The sequence below is a fragment of the Arvicola amphibius genome, chromosome 3 (genome assembly GCF_903992535.2).
Source record: "Arvicola amphibius chromosome 3, mArvAmp1.2, whole genome shotgun sequence".
NCBI classification, from domain to species: domain Eukaryota; kingdom Metazoa; phylum Chordata; class Mammalia; order Rodentia; family Cricetidae; genus Arvicola; species Arvicola amphibius.
The window spans coordinates 175836384-175859065 of NC_052049.1; the positions used below are offsets into that span (position 1 = coordinate 175836384).

Consider the following 22682-nt stretch of genomic DNA (forward strand, 5'->3'; position numbering starts at 1 on the left):
AGACAAATACAGGCAAAACATTCATACACATAAATAAAAAAAAATCATGAGACTGGAAAAATAACTCAGGGTAATAATACTGGTAGTTCTTCAGAGGACCCCCATTTGATTCCTAGCACTCACATGGCAGCTCACAATCTTGTTTCTTCAGTCCTAGGGTATTCAACACCCTCTTCTGGCCTCCCTATGCACCAGGCACCCAGGTGGTACACTGCCATACATGTAGGCAAAACACCGATACACATAAAACAGAATTTCTTACTCCACAGATGACATGCACAGAATACCTTGCTGTGCCATCTAAATAGTAAACCACAGAGCTGAGGTTCAAGGCAGCAGGGACAGGTTCCACAGGGCAAGTTCTATCGTATATTGATTCATACTCAGTGGACATTGGTACTCCTTTCCCACCTGTGAATGGCCACTCAAAACTCTACATCAATAGTACAGTTATTGTGAAGTTTTTATCTTATGAGGCAGATAGCTATTTCAGCTAGTGCTAAATTTTTTTACTTACCTAGTTTTCTATAAATGAAGTGGCATTATGTTTCTTGGATTGAAATAATGAGTAAATAATTGTTAAAGGAGAAATTCAGAGGATGCCTTGAGTTGCTACTTAAAACCGAATGCATGACTTTCCCTTGTTTGTATGTAAGCGGTTGTTAGTCTAAATGGCTTTGAATTCATATTCTAGATGTATTTAGTAGTCTTTGGCCTAGCCATAATCTTAATTTTCTTTTTTTTTTTTCGAGACAGAGTTTCTCTGCAGCTTTAGAGCCTGTCCTGGAACTAGCTCCTGTGGACCAGGCTGGCCTCAAACTCACAGAGATCTGCCTGCCTCTGCCTCCCGAGTGCTGGGATTAAAGGCGTGCGCCACCACCGCCCGGCCATAATCTTAATTTTTGTAATAGTTTTCCATCATTGATTTAAAATGACAGTAACATGTATAATGTACACTGTGCTTGATTTGGTGTCCCGTATGTTATTGATGTAGTCCCAGTTTACTTGCCAAAATTCATGTCAGTCAATAGAAGTCATTTGTGCTGGACAGCTAAGGCAAGAAGACGAAGAGTTTGAGACTAGGGTATACACTTGAAACCTGGGATTTTTGTTTTGTGTTCCTGTTTGTTTCTCAGGTTACACATCTAGCTAAAACCTTATAATTTTGCAAGGTAAATACATATTACAGTTATCCTTATGTTGTTGCATTTCCACACTCATTTTTTATGATGGCTTTGAAAGAATTTGAAGAACTTTAGGTATGCTTTGAAGAACTTTAGGTATGCTTATGTTGGTAAAGATTCTCAACACTTTGAATGCTAATAAACCCCTCAAAATGTTTGAGTTTTTTTTTTTTTTTTAAAGAGAATTCTTTGGTTTTGGATTAATGATAGTTGATAAAGTCTATACAGATAGTCCCAAATCTGAAAAACACTTGAGGCACAGAGCATTTTGGATGAGAATATGCATCCTTACACACATGTGTAAACAATATTTTGTTGTTAACCACTATTTCTTTTCTTGACTAAAAATTATTTTTAAAACTCAGTGCTTTTATATTTCTTAGAACATTTGCATCCAGCATCTAATAGTTTGCTTACCATATGCCTTATTTTTCTGTCACTTGTTTGCTTGCTTTGCAGGGGACATTTACTGATGAAAAGTCAAAAGCTTCCCACCATATTTATCCATGTCCTTCCTCACAAGAGGATGGTAAGTTAGCTTTTGTAGATTGTATTGTGATGTTTAAATAAGTAGCCTTCTTGTAAAAAATGGCTAAATATACCACCATTAAAACCTAGAGTTCTTTGTTTTGTTTATTGTATCTCTTGCCCTGCATGTGTTAGTCTGAATATATCATTTGATTCTTTTTCTTTTTTTCTTTTTTCTTTTCTTTTTGGTTTTTCGAGACAGGGTTTCTCTGCAGCTTTTTTAGAGCCTGTCCTGGAACTAGCTCTTGTAGACCAGGCTGGCCTCGAACTCACAGAGATCCACCTGCCTCTGCCTCCCGAGTGCTGGGATTAAAGGTGTGCGCCACCACCGCCCGGCCATTTGATTCTTTTAGAAAGTAAAATTTTACCTGTGCGGCTCAGTGCTCTAACCAGTTAGACGTGTTCTAATGTAGCAGTGTTTAAAGATTTATTTGTTATGGTGAGCTCATAGAGGCAAGAGGACCAGAGGGACAATGTGTGTGAATTAGTTTTTTCCTGTGAGGCAAGAGTATGGGTTGCCTGACCCATCCAACTTGAATACCCACTCTTAACATTAAAGTGATGGGGTAGCACACATTCATGTTGGGTTGGCTTTGAATCGAAATTCTTCCTCAGTCTCCCAAATGCTGCTTTGTAGGGTTATTGATTTCCTTAATAGTATTCATAAATTCCTAAAGTTCTTTACTTTAGTCCTTTAACTTTCTCTGATTGGATATTTTAAGTAACTTGTCATAAACTTCTCTCATCTTCTGTTTGAGCATGCCTGTTAAAAAACAATTTTTTAAAAATCTATTTATTTTCTGTATCTGATTGTTCTTCCTACATGTACACCTTTAAATCAGAAACGGGCATCAGATCCCAGATGTTTGTGAGCCACCATGTGGGTGCTGGGAATTGAACTCAGGACCTCTGGAAGAGTAGCCAGCGCTCTTAACAGCTGAACCATCTCTCCAGCACCTCAAACAATTAATTTTTAGGTTCATTGGTGTCTTTTCTGTTCTTTAATATCTTAGGGTTTTTTTTTGTAATTTAATTACTTTTATTAGACAGTGTTTAGACAGGGTTAGAACTCACTATGTAGATTAGGCTGGCCTGAAGTCAGCTGCCTGCCTCTGCCTCCTGAGGACTGGGATAAAAGTCTTATACCAGGCTTAATTTTTCATTTTGTTTCTTTATTATTTTAGCTTTTTCCTTACAGGGTTTCTCTGTGTAACAGCCCTAGCTGTCCTGAAACTGACTTGTAGACCAGGCTGCTTTTTTTGTGTTTTGCCTATGTGTGTGTCTATATACCATGTGCATACAGTGTCTGCCGGAGCCATCTGGACCTCTGGAATGAGAGTCACGGGGTTGTGAGCCATCTTGTAGGTTCCTCTGGAAAAGCAACCAGTACTCATAACCACTAGCCCCTGTTGGCGGTTCTTTTTGTTTTCTTTTTCGAGACAGGGTCGGCTGGCTTAGATTTTTTATTTTCTTTAGAATTGTTTTAGATATTTTTGTTTTCTCCAGCTCTGGTTTTGGTACTTTTTTCTCTCCGTCTTTTTATTGATACAGTTTCTCTGTAACTGCTCTGACTATCCTGGAACTTGTTTTGTAGACCAAGCTGGCCTTGAACTCACACAGTTCCACCTGCCTCTGCCTTCTTCACTCTGGATTGGATTAAAGGTGTGTGCCACCATGCCTGGCTTGGTACATTACAAAAAAACAAACAAAAACCCCCATGTTTCTCAGTTTGTATAAAGTTTTGGATAGGGGAAAAACATTTCATTCTTACGTAATTCCATTTAGTGGTTCTTTTCTACACGCTTAATGAGGTACAATACCTATCCTTTGCTTGAATTTTTTTTTCAGTTAAAATATTAATATATAGCTGAGCATAGTGAGTTGTACATACCTTAATCCCAGCACTTGAGAAGCAGAGGCAGATGGCTCACCGGACAAAAAATTTGTATATGTTTATTATATACACATGGGGCTTTGGGTGTATGGAGGGAGGTCAGAGGACAACTTGTGGAGTTCTCTCTTCTTATTGTATGTGGGTGTATGCATATCACTATCAGAGGATGTTGTGTGGAAGTTGGTTTTCTTTTCCCACCATGTGGGTTTCAGCTATCAAGCTCATGTTCTGAGTCTTGGCTGCAAATGCCTTCATCTGCTGACTCCATCTTCAAATGTGTGTCCCTTTAGAACAATAGGAACAAAAGATAGCCACTATCTGGGCTGATGTGGGTAGTAGAATTTTTGGCAGTGAAGCCTGTGAAAAATTTCCTAATGGCAAAAGTGATAGCTATGTAGACACGTAAATATACATTTTTTTTTTTTTTTTCTTTTCAAGACAGGGTTTCTCTGTAGCTTTGGAATCTGTCCTGGAACTAGCTCTTGTAGGCCAGGCTGGCCTTGAACTTACAGATATCCTCTGCCTCCCAAGTGCTGGGACTAAAGACATGCACCTCCACTGCCAGGTGTAAATATACATTCTTTATGTATAAGATTTAACCTTAAAGACATATGACTAATAATTGAAAAAAGCCAAATTTAAACCAGTACAATCTTTGAAGATAGATTCAGTATTCCTACAGTAATTTTTACTGTTTTTAGAGTATCCAGAGGTTTGTTGGAAGTAGTTCAGTGTTTGAAGGTATTTGTTGACAAGACTGTCTACCTGAGTTCAATCCCTGGGATCCATCTGGTAGAAGACAACCAGCACCCACATGTTGTCTGTGATAGGGCTGTGCATTGCTTTTAGACCTATAGGAGGAGCACATGAGGAAGTTGCTGGTGCACATACACGTTCATGACAGTGGGAGATAGGCTTCAAGTGTCTTTCTTGATCAGTCTCTACTTTTTTAAAAAATATTTATTTTATTTATTTATTTATTTATTTATTTATTTATTTATTTATTTATTATGTATACAATATTCTGTGTGTGTATGCCTGCACGCCAGAAGAGGGCACCAGACCCCATTAGAGATAGTTATGAGCCACCATGTAGTTGCTGGGAATTGAACTCAGGACCTTTGGAAGAGCAGGCAATGCTCTCAACCTCTGAGCCATCTCTCCAGCCCCCAGTTTCTACTTTTTAAGAAAGATTCATTTATATATATTACATATAAATATCATATATATATATATATATATATATATATATATATATATTTAAAGATAATGCTTCTTTCTGTAACGTTGGCTGTCTTGGAACTCATTCTCTAGATCGGGCTTGTAAACAGGTTTCTTTGTCCTACCCATCCTGCAGCCATTTCTAAATCACACAGAGGCTTAATATTAATTACAAACAATTTGGCCTTTAGTCTATACTTATTTGTAACTAGCAGTTAACATTAAATTAACCCATGTCTATTGATCTAAGTATTGCCACATGGCCATGACTTTTCTGGTCCGATGGTATGTTCTTTCTTGAGTGGTTGGCAGCCATCTCCCCAACTCTACCCTTTTCCCCTGTATTTTCAGTTTGGCTTTACCCCCTGCCATTATTCTGCCTTGCTGTAGGCCAAAGCAGCTTCTTTTTTTTTTTTTTTTTTTTAAAAATATTTATTTATTTATTTATTTATTTATTTATTATGTATACAGCATTCCTTCCATGTATGGCTACATGCCAGAAGAGAGCACCAGAACCCATTACAGATAATTGTGAGCCACCATGTGGTTGCTGGGAATTGAACTCAGGACCTTTGGAAGAGCAGGCAATGCTCTTAACCTCTGAGCCATCTCTCCAGCCCCCCAAAGCAGCTTCTTTATTAACGAATGGGATAAAATCTTTTCACAACATACAGAAGGGTTACCCACAATACAGGCTGGCCTCCAACTCAGAGATCTGCCTGCCTCTGTCTCCCTAGTCCTGGGATTAAGGTGTGCACCATCACTGCCTGGCCCTTAAGATCTATTTTTCGTTGTGTGTGTCCATATGGGAATATGTGCATGTAATTATAGGTGTCTTCAGTGGTCAGAAGAAGGTGTTAGGTCCCCTAGAGCTGGAATTACATCTGGGTTGTTGTGAGCTTCCCAATGTGAGTGCTGGGAACTGAACTCTTAATGTCTACTGCAAGAACTGAATATTGTTCTCTTCTTGCTTGCTCCTCATCTCTTCAGCCCCTTCTCCTTATTTTTTGAATCATTTAATGAGCTTGTAGCTCCTCTTTAGTTGACAAGACTAGCTGACCAATGAACTTAAGCTACCTGCCTGTCTCCACTCACCCAGTGCTGGAGATACAGATGCACACCACCACACTCAGCTTTATTATTTATTTTACTTTTGTGTGTGAATGTTTTGCCTGCATGCATGTATGTGCACCTTGTTTGTGCCTGTTGGAGTTCCTGAACTGGGGTTATAGGTGGTTGTCAGACTCTTTACAGGTCCTGGCAGCAAGCCTGGGTTATGTGCAAAGTCAACATGTGCTCTCGACTGCTGAGCGCTGGGATCTCAACTTGGTCCTCAAGCTTTGGTGTTGAATCTTTTATTGAATAGCTATTTCCCCAGCTCCAAAAATGTCCCTTTAATCTGTTTGAAAACTTAAAACTTGCAATTGGAGAGATGGCTGAATAGTTCAGAGTACTTACTGCTTTTGCAAAGAACCAGACTTAGGTTTCTGGTACCTACATGTATAACCTCAGGTTATAGGACATCTGACATCTGCAATCCTGCGCACATGTAGTGTACATACGTGATACTTGGGGCACATACATACATAAAGTTAAACATTTTTCTTAAAATTTCTACATAAATCTAGTTATTTTGGCATTTTATCAGTTGAACTAATTTTTTTTTTTCTTTCAGAAGATTGGTTGAGACCAGTGATGAAAAAGGACAAGCAGGTGTTGGTGCACTGGGGCTTTTACCCAGACAGGTAATCAGTTTTTAACAGTTATTTTATTTTCACATATTTATCTTGATAGAACACTATATGCCCACAGGGCATAAAGATGAAATTTATTAGTATTTCCATCTCTCTCTCTCTCTCTCTCTCTTTTTTTTTTTTTTTTTTTTTTTTTTTTTTTTTTTTTTTGGTTTTTTGAGACAGGGTTTCTCTGCAGCTTTAGAGCCTGTCCTGGTCTCAAACTCACAGAGGTCTGCCTGCCTCTGCCTCCCGAGTGCTGGGATTAAAGGCGTGCGCCACCACCGCCCGGCTCCATTTCCATCTCTTTGTTGTTGTTGTTGTTGTCTTGTTTTGTTTTTTGAGACAGGGTTTCTCTATGTAACCTTGACTATACTAGAAGTTTCTGTGTAGACCAGGCTGACCTCTAACTCACAGATATGCCTGCTTCTGCCTCCCAAGTGCTGGGATGAAAATGTTTTCTCTTTCCCTGCTTCTTTTATTCTTTTTCTCTATTTTCTTTTTTGGTGGGTTGGTGAGGGACAAAGCCAGGTCTTTACACTGATGGGTAAATGCTTTAGCATTGAACCAGCTTCATTAATTAAATATTCGAAATGCAGTGTGATATTCTAGTATAAGTGTACATTATACAATGAAAAAATTGAGGTAATTCATGTTTTTCTTTTTTTTCTGTCTAGTCTGGTTTTCTTTGTCCTGTCTGTGTCATGTGAACAAGCCTCTACCACATACTCCAACTGCTTTGATGCCTACTATGCCATCCATGTGATTATGGACTGGACTCTTAAAGCCATGTGCCAAAAAAATCTTCTCCCATAAATTGTCCTCTCAAGTATTTTGACAGGAAATAGCTTTCAAAATACCTGCTCAGGGGCTGGAGAGATGGCTCAGTGGTTAAGAACACTGCCTGTTCTTCTAAAGGTCCTGAGTTCAATTCCCAGCAACCACATGGTGGCTCACAACCATCTGTAATGAGTTCTGGTGCCCTCTTCTGGCCTGCAGACATACAGAAAGAATATTGTATATATAATAAATAAATATTAAAAAAAAAATACCTGCTCAGCAGTTACACAGAATCAAATACACTGGTGTAGAGACGGCTCAGGTCCTGCCTTCTCAAGGCTTCTCTTTTACTTATTTTTGTTAGTAACTATAGGCTCTCCTTTCGTAGCTACTTATATTTATTCTTTATAATCAAAACTTTGGAAGAATATAGTTTACATTTCCCCATTATACTAATCTTTGATTAGTATATTAATTAACCAAGAGTGCCCCACCATCTTAGATTTAGCTATTCTAAGCAAATTCATGAGGGTGTGTGTGCACGTGCATTCATGCATGTGTGTGTGTTTCTGTATGTGTCTGTTATATGCATACAAACAGCAAATACTCAATTTAAAAAATGACTGGTTCCAGGTCACTTTTGAACTCCACTCAAAATAATGGCTATTATACAAATACTTGATTTGAATGTCCTTTGGTCTTCTTTAAATATTTATTTAAAATTTATTTATTTATTTTGTGTACAATATTCTGACTGTGTCTGTGACTGCTGGCCAGAAGAGGGCACCAGATCCCATTACCGATGGTTGTGAGCCACCATGTGGTTGCTGGGAATTGAACTCAGAACCTTTGGAAGAGCAGGCAATGCTCTTAACCTCTGAGCCATCTCTCCAGCCCCTGTCCCTTGGTTTTTTATGGTTTTTGTTATTTTAGGAATCAAATTCAAGGTCTTTCACATGTTAGACCATTTCACTTTTATTATTTTATTGGACACTATAATAACTTTAACAAGCTTTTCATTTAGTAGATAATTTTATATTTAAAGTTTTCTTGGAAATGCTTTAGCGATTTGTAGCTTGCTGATCAGAGGATCTTTGAGAGAGGAAATGTGAGAAGGAAGGATTTATGGGGAACATTTTGACAACAATGGGTATTCTAGGCTGTGAGGTGCATTATAAAGGGCATTCTGACCTAGTAGCATATGTTGACAATGCCACTTTGTCCTGTAATCTTAGAGAGGAGTGAGTGAAAGCCTACAGTGCAGGATTTGATACCTTTGCAAGCCTACATGATGTGATTTTGACTTTCACTCTTAGTAGGTTGGAGTCTGTACCAGCTTGCTTTCTATTGGTGTGATAAAAGCCATAGCCAAAAGTAACTCAGTGAAGAAAATGTTTATTTGGCTCCATTGTTGAATAGCATTTTAAGGTGGGAACCTGGAGGTAAAAACGGAAGGATTGCTCGCTACTGGCAGCATGCTACTGTCTACAGTGGGCTGGGCCTCCTACATTAATCACTAATCAAGCAAACTTACTGCAACTGTGCCCACACTGTAATTTGGTGTAGGTGTTTTCTCAATTGAGGTTCTTTCATTCCAGATTACTCTAGCTTATGTCAAATTGTCAAACAAAACAAAAACCCTAACCAGCTCAGAGTCACTGGAAAATTTTGAGTTGCAGAATGGGCTTACTTTTTGAAAATATTATCCTATTGATATGTGAAAACCCTCAATTCTTGGGAAAGCAGTGAGAAGGGTAGGACACTAGCAAGAAGAGTGGAGGAATATGAGTGCAGACTCGGGACACTGTGAAGCTATACTTGGTAGGTGCTGATGGTTTCATCATAAGATGTGCTCTGGGGTAAAGTGTTTTCCCCTCACAGCAGTTGGCAAAGTGGACTTGTTTACTGTGAACATTTTGATGCCAGTGGTGCATTGCAAGATGAACTCTGAGTGTGTTTGGTTTGGAACAGTTACTACTCAAGCTATAGAATATAGAACTGCTTATTGAGTTTGAGTTTCACATTCATTTAAGGGACAGATGTAGTATCTAAGAACTGCAGTATGACTGAAAACCTAAATGAAATAACTAAGAGGAGACTCTTGTTTGAAAGTTACCCCTGAATGCTAGTATCAAATAAATTAATGTTATATTTGTATTATAGTGTTTAATTTGGAAAAAACTACTGGCTGACAGTGGAGACTGAAGTACTTAGTGATGATTATGAGAAAAAACAGACACCAGGTGATAGTACTGACTAGAAGGCTGCGTTAGGATGACCTCGATTTCAGTTCTTTTTAACTAATTCAGGCAATTTTAACTTGGTTTAATTTCATTGATGGTGGTGAAATTAAAGCGTGTCTGGTAATTCTGTTTTTTAAAGCACTATTGTGTAAGTATATAATGTGTGTGTGAGGGTAGGAGCACTTATTCAATGGCACACATGTGGATGTGGAATGGCTTCATGGAGTCAGTTCTTCACTTATATGTGATTTCTGGGAAATGGATTCAGGTTGTTAGGCATGTGTGACAATTTTTTTTTAACGCACAAATCATTCTCATTGGCCCATTATTTTACTGTGTGTTCCTAACATTTGTAACACATTCTTAATGGTTGAGTAGTCTCTCTAGTAAATAGACTTGCCTCTAATTTTGTTTTTGTTTGTGATTTGTTTTAGCTATGACACTTGGGTCCATTGTAATGATGTTGATGCTGAAATTGAAGATCCACCAATTCCAGAAAAGCCATGGAAGGTAATGGGTCTGTAAAACATAAATTATTCTTTACTGGGCCTACTGGTACATGCCTTTAGTCCCAGTACTTGGGAGGCAGATGCAGGCGGATCTCTATTTGTTAAAATCCAACCTAGATGACCAGAATGTATAGAAAGACCTTGTCTAGAAAAAATATAAAACAGCCAATCCATAAATTGTACTTCAAACTGGAGATGGCTGGGCAGTTAAAGAACTTGTTCTTGCTTAGAACCTAGGATCAGTTGTTAACACCAATGTTCTAGGAGATCTGATGCACCAGGCACACCTATGATACATAGACATCCATGCAGGCAAAATATTCTTAATAATATATATGAATAATAAGTAAAGAAAATAAAAACATACACAAATTATTTTTACACATTGTAATAGCCTATAGTAAATTTGTATTTGATAAACTGTTAGTACTATGGCTCATGCTGTCACTTGACATTACTATGTAGTCTTTCCTGGCCTTGATTTTGAAATGAGCATCCTGCCTGGGAACCTTTAGTATAGAGATTACAGGAATGAGCCCATGCCCAGGCTGCCACAGTGTTTTTAAAAGGGATGCATAATGATGGTCTCCTTTTAATGTCCTCAGTTCAAGAGAATGTTCATGTCCCTGAGGACTTAGTATCTAGGTTTTAGGAGTTCCTGAATGGTGTGCTTGAGCAGACTCTTGGAGTCTGTGCAGACTGTGAGAAATGTGGGTTGTGAAGTTTCAGATGGGGGTTCCTTGAATTAATAACGTCTTTCAACCTTGTCCCTGCCACCACGATGTCACTACCATTATGGACATTTAGGGCTCTGGAATTATACTCCAATATAAACTTTTTGTTCTGTTTGTTTTTTTCAAGATAGGACTTCTCTGTGTAGCTCTGGTTGTCGTTGAACTCACTCTGTAGACCAGGCTAACCTCTGACTTACAGAGATTGCCTGTCTGTGCCTCCTGAGTGCTGGGATTAAAGGTGTGCGCCACCACTGCTGGTGAGAGATGTTTTTCCAGAATAGCAGTGAAAGGGTCTTTGTTCACACAGTCCGGCCTTGGTAACTTCCTGTTGAGATGATCTTCCCCGAGAAACACCTTTTTTAAAAAAAAAAAAAAAAGATTTATTTATTTATTATGTATACAACATTCCTTCCATATATGCTTGCATGCCAGAAGAGGGCACCAGATCTCATTACAGATGGCTGTGAGCCACCATGTGGTTGCTGGGAATTGAACTCAGGACCTTTGGAAGAGCAGCCAGTGCTCTTAACCTCTGAGCCATCTCTCCAGCCCCCAGAAACAACATTTTTAAAAGTAGAGCATCATTCGTTTTTTTAGAAACATACACCTTAAGGGCTAGGCAGGGTGGTGCACACATGTTTTTTTTTCTTATGCCTATTCTAAATATTTGTCTCTTTCTATCCTTGAATAAGTATAGTTCTCGAACTTTCTGTTTGTTTATAAAATCGTGTGCCTGTCAGAAAGTTCCTATCCTTCGTCAGATAATTATTCTTCTGGTGGGTTGGACCTTACTAGTATTAGCTGTCATCTGCTGCGCCCTCTTGAGGACCCTGACAGAAGAGGAAGGAAATTTCTAGTGTCAGATGATAATTGGGTCAATTTGATATGGTTCTAGGTTCATGTAAAATGGATTTTGGACACTGACGTTTTCAATGAGTGGATGAATGAAGAGGACTATGAAGTGGACGAGAACAGAAAGCCAGTGAGTTTTCGTCAGCGAATTTCAACAAAGAATGAAGAGGTATTTATTCTGCCACTATTTCTTGACCGTGGTTGCCTTTTCTTTTTTCTTCTCCATGTTTTCTTTCTTACTAAACTGCCACATGCACACCAAGAGACATCACCTACAACTGAGTCATTACTGAAGTTACTGAATCATTAACAGCCAGCTGTTGTCATCTGGACAGAAACAGAAATGGAAATCCAAGTGAATCATTAAAATTTAAAATGGGTCAGATAGTATGGTAGTTGTACAGCTGGTTTCCTCCACCAGATTCAGGTTTTAACATTTTCAGTTAATTTTGTAATGTATGTGGTGTTGCATATGTATGTGCACTGTTGTCATGCATGGTATCTGGACCGCAGAAGAGCTGGGGCTTTGCAGCTGCATTGTGTGTGCTAGGAATCAAGCTTCGGTCCTCTTCACCCTTGGCCCACCTCACCAGCCCTAAGTTGTTGTTTTTTTAGTTAGTTATTTTTGCTTTATGTGCACTGGTGATTTGCTTACATGTATGTTTGTGTGTGGTTGCCAGATTTCCTGGAACTTGAGTTGTTGTGAGTTGCCATGTCCTTACCAGCCCCATGTTTTACTTTTTTTTTTTTTTAAAAGCAAAGCCTTCTCCTTTAATTATTTTTTTTTTATTATGGATACAATATTCTGTCTACATGTATGCCTGCTAGAGGAGAACACCAGACCTCATTACAGATGGTTGTGAGCCACCATGTGGTTGCTGGGAATCGAACTCGGGTCCTTTGGAAGAGCACGCAATGCTCTTAACCGCTGAGCCATCTCTCCAGCCCCATGTTTTACTTTTTAAATGTATTTTAAAATTTAGCCAACAAAGTAATATATACATAACTTCTCTACCAGTTTTCCATAGGAAATTCAATTTCTTTATTTAATATAATTCGGTAAATTTTTCAGTGCAGACACAATAGTACAGAAATACTGGTCTTAAAATATCCTGAGAATTAAAATGCCATAGTGTTCTAAGAGTAGGGAGTTTTCTATTTAATGCTCTTTATTTACTATTGAGCCCAGGTCCGTCTCTCCCCCCCCAGACAGGGTTTCCCTGTAGTTTCTAGAGCCTGTCTTGGAACTAGCTCTTGTAGACCAGGCTGGCCTTGAGCTCAGAAATCTGCCTGCCTCTGCCTCCCGAGTGCTGGGATTAAAGGCTTGCGCCACCACCGCCCGCCTGAGCCCAGGCTCTTAATTCATATGAAGATGCCCCAGTGAGACCTATTACTTCATATGCTAACCTAAAAAAAAAATGTTTAAATGAAATTCAAAGTTCTGGCTATTTCCTCATGATTCCATAAAAAGCACTATTTGTGCCAGGAATGGTCCATGCCTTTAATCCCAGCACTCAGGAGGCAGAAACATACAGATCTATGGGTTTGAGGCCAGCCTGGTCTATAGAGTGAATTCAAGTTAGCCACAGTTACATAGTGAGGCCCTGTCTCTAAAAACAAACAGAACCTCATCATTCGTAGGATTTGGTGTCGGGAAGAAAGTTATGTAACCGTTGAACATGTGTGACATCCAGTGAAGAGATCCGAGATTCTAAGATAATTCTCATCTGTGACTACTGGATTTCTTTTGCTTTTCTCATTTCCTTTCTGTTTTGTTGTTTTAAACAAGTGTTTGCTGTGTAGTCTAATTAGTATGGAGTCCAGGCTAACCTGAATTGACAATTCCAGTCTCAGGCTGTACAGTGGTTGGTTATAAGTGTATTTCACTGAGCCTTTTTATTTTATGGTTTTTTTTCGTGTTTATATTTGTGTGTGTGTACAAAGCCACTAACAGAAAATAGAGATAAATCTCATATTTTCATATCTGTTATCTTAATACTAAAACATCTTTATCACACTGTTTATTTTGTTCATTTTAAAATTTTTAAATATTTATGTTTTTGTTTTTGTTTTTTTCTTTTCAAGTACAGGGTTTCTCTGTGTAACTGCTATCCAAGAACTCACTCTGTATAGCTGGCCTTGAACTCAGAGAATCACCTATCTGCCTCCCAAGTACTGGGATTAAAGGCCCTGCCCTACAATGCCTGACCCTAATCTTGACCCTAATCTTATAAATGAAACTTTTGACACTGTTATTTGACCTTGTACTTTCTTTCTTTCTTTTTTTTTTTTTGTTTTGTTTTTCGAGACAGGGTTTCTCTGTAGCTTTGGAGCCTGTCCTGGAACTAGCTCTTGTAGACCAAGCTGGCCTCGAACTCACAGAGATCCGCCTGCCTCTGCCTCCCAAGTGCTGGGATTAAAGGCGTGCGCCACCACCGCCCGGCGACCTTGTACTTTCTGTGTTCAGTAGCATGTTTCATGTATATTAATAGTTACCAAAATGCTTCTTTATCTGGGAGCACAAATGTTGAGCACTGGTGGGTTTTGTTTTGTATGGTTTAGTATGTCTTTATTGTGGTATACTTTAAATAGGTGTGAAATTCTGGTTAGCATTTCAGTTTTGATATATTGCCTACCGCAGTGGATCTCAACCTTCCTAATCCTGCAACCCTTGAATACATTTCCTCATGTTGTTGTGATCCCCTACCATAATATAAGTACCTGTGTTCCTGTGGTTTTATGCAAACTCTTCTGAATGGGTCATTATACACCCCAAGGGTTTGTGACCCACAGGTTAAGAACCGCTGGCTTTGTGGATCAAGAAAGTTTTTTCTATGCTGGTATTTGGTGCTTAGTGTTGTTGCTTCATTTTCTGTGATCCAGTGTATGAAAAGTCACCTTTGGACACAGGTTTGTGGAAACTGAGGAATGACAAGTTGTCTAATTCCTTTTTTCATTTACTTCTTTCTAGCCAGTCAGAAGTCCAGAGAGGAGAGATCGAAAAGCATCAGCTAATGCCCGAAAGAGGAAACATTCCCCCTCCCCTCCTCCTCCCACACCCACAGAATCCCGGAAAAAGAGTGGGAAGAAAGGGTAAGATGTTTGTAGCATGTTTGGAAATCTGTGAGAGAAAACTCTAGTTTTTATATTCATGTTGGAGTTTTGCCAAAAAATAATTCTTTTTGACTTTTTTTGAAGTCTTTTACTTTGATAGCTTGTCTTTTAGCTTGTTTTGGTTATTACATTAAAATTTTTAACTTCTGATTGCATGCGTGCATATGTAGGTCCTCACCTTTTACCATGAGGGTGGGTCCCAGGATGGAGTTCATGCTGGCAGGCCATGTGTCTGAGCCATCCTGCCAGCCTGATAGTTTTTACAGGAATCTTATATTTTGATAGTTTTAGTAGAAGTTTTATTTATATAAAAACACTTTAGATACAATCATTTCTCCTTGTGGGTAAGTACATATTGAAAAGGTATCAAGTAAGGAATTCTAGAAATGTCATGGGGCCCGGTGGTGGTGGCACACACCTTTAGTCCCAGAACTCGGGAGGCAGTAGCAGCCAGATCTCCGTATTAAAGGCTTGCAGCACCACCAGTATGCTTTGTTAAGTTTGCTTTATTTTGAGTCGAGTGTATAGTCTTGTCTCTCCTTACCTCACTATATAAGCAGGCTGGCCTTAAACTCACATCTACTTGCCTCTGCATGAAACAGGCTAGAGTCATTTGACAGAAGACATCTCAATTAAGAAAATGCACCTACCAGATATCCCTGTGAGCAAGTCTGTGGTGCATTTCCTTTATTGATGTTTGGTGTGGGAGGGCCACCGCTAGACTGGTGGGCCTGGGTGTAAGAAGGCTGATTTAGGGGTTGGAGATATGACTCAGCAGTGAAGAGCATTGACTCTTCTAGAGGTCCTGAGCTTAATTCTCAGCAACCCAGATCACAACTATCTCTAGTGGGATCTGATGCCCCTTTCTGGCATAAAGGTGTACATACTGATAGAACACTCATACATAAAATATTAAATCTTAAAAGAAAGACAAACAGGTTAAGTTAGCTATCTAGTAAGCAGCGCTTCTCATGCCGTCTGTATCAGTTCCTGCCTCCAGGTTCTTTTTTTCTGTTGTGTATTTTCTTGATGTGTGTGTGTGTGTGTGTGTGTGTGTGTGTGTGTGTGTTTGCTTGCTTGTTGAGACAGTTTCACCATGTTTCTTAGGCAGGCTGAGAGCATCCTTTTTACTTGGCCATCCTGAGTGCTAAGTTCTAGTCATGTGCCACCATATCGTGATGTAATGCTTTTTTGTTTGTATCACGCATGAATTAGGTGTTGATTCTGTCCTTTGCATAATTCCTAAAGTATAAAAATCATTTCCATCTTTATTTTCCAGAGTGTTGCTAGTTTTACAAATGGTAACTATTTAGAAAAAGAGCCCTGGTAGTTTTCATGAAAGGAGCATAAGGAGTTTTTAGTTTTCATACTAAAAGGATAACCTCAAGAAAATACAATTGTCTGTTTACTAAACCTATTCATTTTATCGTGTATAGGCTGAGAGAATGCTGTATTTTTTTTAGCAGGTGTTCTTTAAATTCTCATGAATAGTAGGATGACTGTTCCATTTCTTAACCAATCGCTTAGTTTCAGCCGTATTTGATGTTTCTTGAGTCAGGTATCTAATTTGTTTATTTTTTTAAAAAGTAATTCTGAATATAAATAAATAATAATTTAGAACTTCAAATGTTTTGCTAAAAGTATCTCTAATTGCCCTATTTCTGCTTTGTCTATATCAGACAAGCTAGCCTTTATGGGAAGCGTAGAAGTCAGAAAGAAGATGATGAACAAGAAGATCTTACCAAGGACATGGAAGACCCAACACCTGTACCAAATATAGAAGAAGTGGTGCTCCCTAAGAACGGTTGGTTTTCTTCTGCCTAACACTGAGTGGTGCCTGTCATTTCGCCATACAACTTGTAATGTCATGCCCTGGGTTCTTTCCTTTTAGTTTTCTGAGATAGCACCTTTCGGTATAGCCCTGGCTGTCCTAGAATTCACATGTAGGCCCATGCTGCATCTTTCTCCACATCCTGAGTGTTGGGCTTGTGCCACTCTTCCGTTACCTTTTAATATGAATAGATTTTCTTCTATGAGTTTTAAAATATTCTCGCTTTCTCTTGTTACTTATGGGCTGTGTTACATTTTTTTGTGATTTCTTTATTGATTAGATATACAAGGTAGATAAATTTAAACCTAGCTTTTGTATAGTATTGTCCATCTACAATCCAAGCCTTTAGGAGGTTTAGGCAGGAGGATCATGAATTGGAGGTAAGCCTGGTGTTCATGTTTAATTTACAAACTAAGTAAGTAAAAAGTAAAATAAGAGCTGGTAATAATAATTCAGTGGGGGAGCTCTTGCCTGGCACATGTGACACTCTTAAGTTCAATTTCAGTCTCATACCCCCAAATTTGTTGTTTTCTGCTTGCCTCTGCCTCCCCAGTGCTGGGATTTTAAAGCTGTGTGGTACCATACCAGTGTTTTTTGAGACAGGGTTTCGCTGTGTAATAGTTTTGACTGTCCTGGAACTTCTATTTTAGCCCAGGCTGGCCTTGACTTCACAGAGATCTGCCTGCCTCTCCTGGATTGCTGGGATTAAAGGTGTGTGCCACCAATATCTTTTTAAAGAGGAAATCCATAATGTCAAAACATGCTAATGGTTAATACACCAAAGTTTTGGGAGAAGGGATGGAATATCTTGGATTGATAAGTTCACTTTTCTGCATTTGTAAAATAAAAATATATTCTATTTGAGTGATTAATAATAGAATTATAGAATATGGCAGGTAGTTTATTGTCTTGAGGCCAAGCCCATGATTTTGACATGAAATTGAGTAGTGAACTACACTGAGGTTATAGTGATAACCATATGTATCCTGTTCTGTCATGTTGTTTGTAATTTTACTTATTTTATGGTAATGGGTGTTTCGTCTGCAGGTATGTGTACCACACAGGCCCATGGAAGTTGTAAGGGGGTTTCACATCACTTGGGATTGCTGTTACTCTGAGACTCTTGCTCTTAATTGCTTAGCTGTCTTTTCAGCTTCTCACTGTATATTCTTAAAATTGAGTGACTATTTCCTTTAACACATGATTTTTCCTCTTCTAGTAAACCCAAAGAAAGACAGTGAAAACACACCTGTTAAAGGAGGCACAGTGGCAGATCTAGGTAAAGAAACCATATACAGATGCTTTCTCTTGACTATGTCTGAGCCTTAAATCCTGCTTTCTTTACTGCAGATTGTTACTTTTTTTGCTTTGTTTACTACTGTCCAGAGTTAACCAACAGTCTTCTTACTGTCATCTTTGATTTTCTTACCATGATCTGTTGTTTGTATTCCCAGTGACCTCCAGCTGACAGTCCATGGCATTTTCTCACAGACTAGCAAAAACTTGACAATATTTTATTTTCACTTGAAAATATTTCATCTGAGTTTTAGAGAAAAAATTCTAATTAAAGTACGGTTTTCATTGGCCCTGCAAATGCTTGCTTGCATTGTTAGAGGTTGAAGAATATTCACAATATTCATCATGAGTTTAAGGCTAGCCTTGAACTATATATTGAATTTCAGGCCAGCCTTGTATAAAGGACCTCATCTATCCCCAACACTAACCTCTCTGAACAAAATTTAACTTTCTTATTTATAATTATATGTGTGATGTGCATGCAGGCTTAGTGTCATGGCTTGTATTGAGATCAGAAGGCAGCCCTAAGGATACCAGTGTCTTTCCCCATGGAATTCCAGTGATTGATCCTGAAGTTTTCTTGCAAGTTCTTACACTGTGGAACCTTCTCCCCAGCCTCTCAGGACACGTTTTAAGTTTCATTTCATATATTCATGCTACATTTCTTAGCTTATATCCCAGTGGGTGCATATTATTGGTGCATGGTATTTGACTGTCTGAAGTTTAAACAGCATTTCTGATGACATCCTATCAGAGAAGATTAACAGATGTACTTTAATGTTTTTAGATTCATTTGTGTACTGGTATTCATATATTATATTTAGTTTTATCTTTCACAACTGGTAATTACTGATTCAAAAGCCAAAACCCAAAAAACTAATTATAAGTAGTCTTTTATTTCTCCCTGTTGCACAGACAGTATGGAATGTTAAAACTGGGTACTCATCCGTGTGAAACTTTGCTAAACAAGGATAGTAGTTTGTAATTTATTTTTTGTAAATTTTTTGAGTCAGGGTGTCTGAATCCCTAGCTGGCCTGGAGCTCACTATGTAGACCAGGTTGGCCTTAAACTCTGCCTGCTTCCCAAGTGTTTTAATTAACATGTATACTACTATGCCTAGTTGTAATATGTAATTTTTATGTTTCTTGAAAATGAATGGATAGTTGTGTATTTCAGTGAGTTAATTATTTAAAATATGTTGGTGATATTTATTTACTTTTTTGTTTTGTTTTGGTTTTGATTATTTTTCAAGTCAGGGTTTCTCTTTGTTGCCCTGTCTGTCCTGGAACTCACTGTATCGTCATACTTGCCTCAAACTCAGAGCTCGGCCAGCCTGTGCCTCCAGAGGGTTAAGGACATGTATCTGCTCAGTTTATGACATAGCGTATTGACAGAGTCAACTAGGAGGCAGTTTTAGAAGTGTGGTTTTTAGAACTGAACTCTCGAACTTTCTTTATCCCCTCTTGGGTTCTCATGCATACTGGACTAGCACCTCTTCAGTGACTTCCACCCACACCCTTATAGGCTCCAACTAGAAGGGAGATTTTCCTTTGTGTTTGCGAACAGGTTGTGCATTGTAATTTGGGTGCTCGGGCTGAAGATGCTCACCACTGGCGAGTTAGTATCTGTGAATTTGAAATTGCTGGCTTGCTTATTTTTGATGCCTCATTTCTACCTTAGCTGTAATATGAATCTTGATGCCAAGTGTACTTTTTCAATTTTTTTATTTATTTATTTAATGTGCACGAGTATGTTCACTGAGCGTATGACTGTCCCATGTGTACAGTGCCCTCAGATGCAAGGGGAGCCTATTATTCTACGCCACCATGTAGTTGCTGACACTAGAGCCTGAGTCCTTTGATTCCACTAGTGTACACATTTGTTTTCAGAGTGGTTTGCTGTTTTAAATCCCTGCTGCATAGGCATATAATTCTGTATTACTGTTTTTAAATTCTTGAGATATTGACCAAAAAAAAATTGGTTTGCCCATACCACACAGCACATTTATTGAATAGGACAAATTAGGAACTTCGAGAAGAGTGTCTCTTCTCAGATATTTGTTCCTGAAAGGTGTCAAAACTGTTTTAGTTGGAGAAATGTGTCAAAGAATAGAAAGACTTTTGGGGGGCAGGGGTGAGCGACTATGAAACCCAGGTCCATGTACATGTGAGTTAAATACTCCTTAACTTCAGTCTATGCTTAAATTGTTTTGTTTTGTTTTTCTGTGGAATTGTGTTTATGTCTCTCCCTCCCTCCCTCCCTCCCTCCCTCCCTCCCTCTCTCTCTCTCTCTCTCTCTCTCTCCCTCCCTCCCTCTCTCTCTCTCTCTCTCTCTCTCTCTGTGTGTGTGTGTGTGTGTGTGTGTTTCAAGACAGGGTTTCTCTGTGTAGCCCTGGCTGTCCTAGAACATGCTCTGTAGACTACACTGGGCTCGAATTCGCAGATCTGCCAACCTCTACCTCCCAATTGATGGGATTAAAGGTGTTTACCACCCCCTCCTCGTGTTTAGTTTAAAACTTTTTCAAAATTAATTTATTGGTTTTGTTTATGAATGTTTTGACTGGTTGTATTGATATGGGCCCTGTGTGTTCAGTCTCCATGGAGGTTAGAAAATGGAATTGAACCTCTGGAACTGGAGTTAATGCAGGATTGTAAGACACCATTTGGGTGCTGGGTACTGAACCTAGGTCCTTTGCAATAATAGCAAATGTTTTTTTACTGCTGAGCCATCTCTTCAATTACCTAATTGCATTTTATACCAGGATTTCTCTGTGTAGCTTTGGAGCCTATCCTGGGAGAATTCATTCTGTAGACTAGGCTGGTCTTGAACTCACAGAGATCTGCCTTTCTCTGCCTCCCAAGTGCTGGGATTAAAGGCGTGTGCCACCACCTGGCTATATTTTTCTTTTTATAATCAACATTTAGGCCTTAGATTTTCTGTACTCAGTAGATATCTACATTTTTTTTCTTTTTTAAAAGCTGAAATTTTACTGTTTATCCAAGACTGTTTATCCAAGACTGGCCTTAAACTCAGGATCTTCCTGCCTCCTCTGTACTACTTGGGCTAGAGAACGGTGCCACCATGCCCGGTTTAGTCACTAATGCATTTTGCTCTCTTCCTTATCCTGGAATCAAGAAAACCATTTGCCTTACCCATCCTCAGGATACTGGTGCTCAGTCACATCTCTTACATGTTAGTCAACAAGATCTTACTGTGATGCTATGATTATGATAGCTGGTAAAATGAAGTTTTAATTTGTTGATAAGTTGATAGGTCCACACATTTGTGTAAAATGATAGTTTATTTATATTGAATGTTTTTTTTTTTAAAGATTTATTTATTATGTATACAACAACATTCCTTCCATGTATGCTTGCATGTCAGAAGAGGGCACCAGATCTCATTATAGGTGGCTGTGAGCCACCATGTGGTTGCCGGGAATTGAACTCAGGACCTCTGGAAGAGCAGTCAGTGCTCTTAACCTCTGAGCCATCTCTCCAGCCCCCTATATTGAATGTTTTTAATGATGATCTGTTTTATTCATTTTCTCTGTCTAGTATTAGTTTTGAAGACTATAAAGACTCCACATAATTCATTATAGCATTGAGTGATTAATTATTAAAACAACTTGTTTTGATTTTTCAGATGAGCAGGATGAAGAAGCAGTTACAACAGGAGGAAAGGTAAAAGTTCATTTCGTCCTGAGCCGAGAGAAGTTTCTGTTGGTCATGTGCACTGAGCAGAAACAGAATTGTCTGTTTCCAACCTTACCTGGATCTGAGAATGTCCTTCAATTACCTATCCCACCTGACTGCTGATATTACCATGCCAGTTTCACGGAACAGGAATGTATCTGAGGGGCTTGTATACGTTATGGAAAAGGCACCTACTACCTCATTCTTAGCCCATTCATTCCTTTTCTTGTGACAGGGTCTCCAGTTTTTGCTCACCCTGGCTTGATTCTTCCTTCGGTAGTGGGGTGTCCTGATCTTCTAAGTAGTTGAATTCAGGGCATACACTACTGTACCTCATTTTTTTTTTTCAAGACATATCTTCAAACTATTGTCCAGTTGGATTTGACCTTGAATCTCATGGCTACTTTTCAGGATTACTGTTATTAGCAACTGTGTCCAGTTAAATATTTCCTTTTTCATAATTTCTGACAATAGTTTTGGTTTTTTGTTTCTTTTTGAGACAGGGTTTCTCTGTGTAACAGTCCAGACTGTCTTGGAACTTGCTTTGTAGACCAGGTTGGCCTTGAGATCCTCCTGCCTCTGCCTCCCAAGTGCTGGTATTAAAGTCTTTTCCCAAACAGGCCAGCAATATGCATTTTGCTTTATAATAAAAAAATGTATTGAAAAAAATCTTAGTGTTTTCGAAAGGTCACCCTCATGTAGTATAATTTTTAATTTTATTCTCTCCTATTTCCAAAGTAGTAATCACAGTTGACTACATTGCTGCTGGTGTGCCAGTGGATCAGATGGGTAGTGTCCGTGTCGTGCCTTGATTTTCTCACTTGTGTCTTTGCCTTTAACTCCTGAGGCATCTCTTTCCCCTCAGACTTTCTAATCACCTGCTTTCCATTCGCCAGTTCTGGGTAGAGACGATTGTGGTGATGCTGGGGTGATGCTGAAAGGTGTTAGGTGTGAGGCAGGACCCTCCTCTTTTTATTTATTTATTTATTTTTTGTTTTTTGAGACAGGGTTTCTCTACAACTTTAGAGCCTGTCCTGGAGCTAGCTCTTGTAGAGCAGGCTGGTCTC

The 22682-nt window shown here is 38.9% G+C and overlaps 1 protein-coding gene across 2 annotated transcripts in view; it reads left to right on the forward strand.

The window, feature by feature from the left end:
- Smarcc1 (SWI/SNF related, matrix associated, actin dependent regulator of chromatin subfamily c member 1) overlaps window positions 1-22682 on the forward strand; it is a 114672-nt gene that overhangs the window by 19430 nt on the left and 72560 nt on the right. The window contains exons 6-13 of one of the 2 annotated variants that reach the window (XM_038323332.1): window positions 1644-1713; window positions 6506-6572; window positions 10018-10093; window positions 11722-11847; window positions 14650-14771; window positions 16472-16596; window positions 17843-17902; window positions 21566-21603. In XM_038323332.1, coding sequence (XP_038179260.1) covers window positions 1644-1713; window positions 6506-6572; window positions 10018-10093; window positions 11722-11847; window positions 14650-14771; window positions 16472-16596; window positions 17843-17902; window positions 21566-21603 — 684 coding nt within the window. Of the gene's footprint in view, window positions 1-1643; window positions 1714-6502; window positions 6573-10017; window positions 10094-11721; window positions 11848-14649; window positions 14772-16471; window positions 16597-17842; window positions 17903-21565; window positions 21604-22682 lie in introns of both variants that reach the window. The other variant, XM_038323331.1, reaches the window with a different exon arrangement.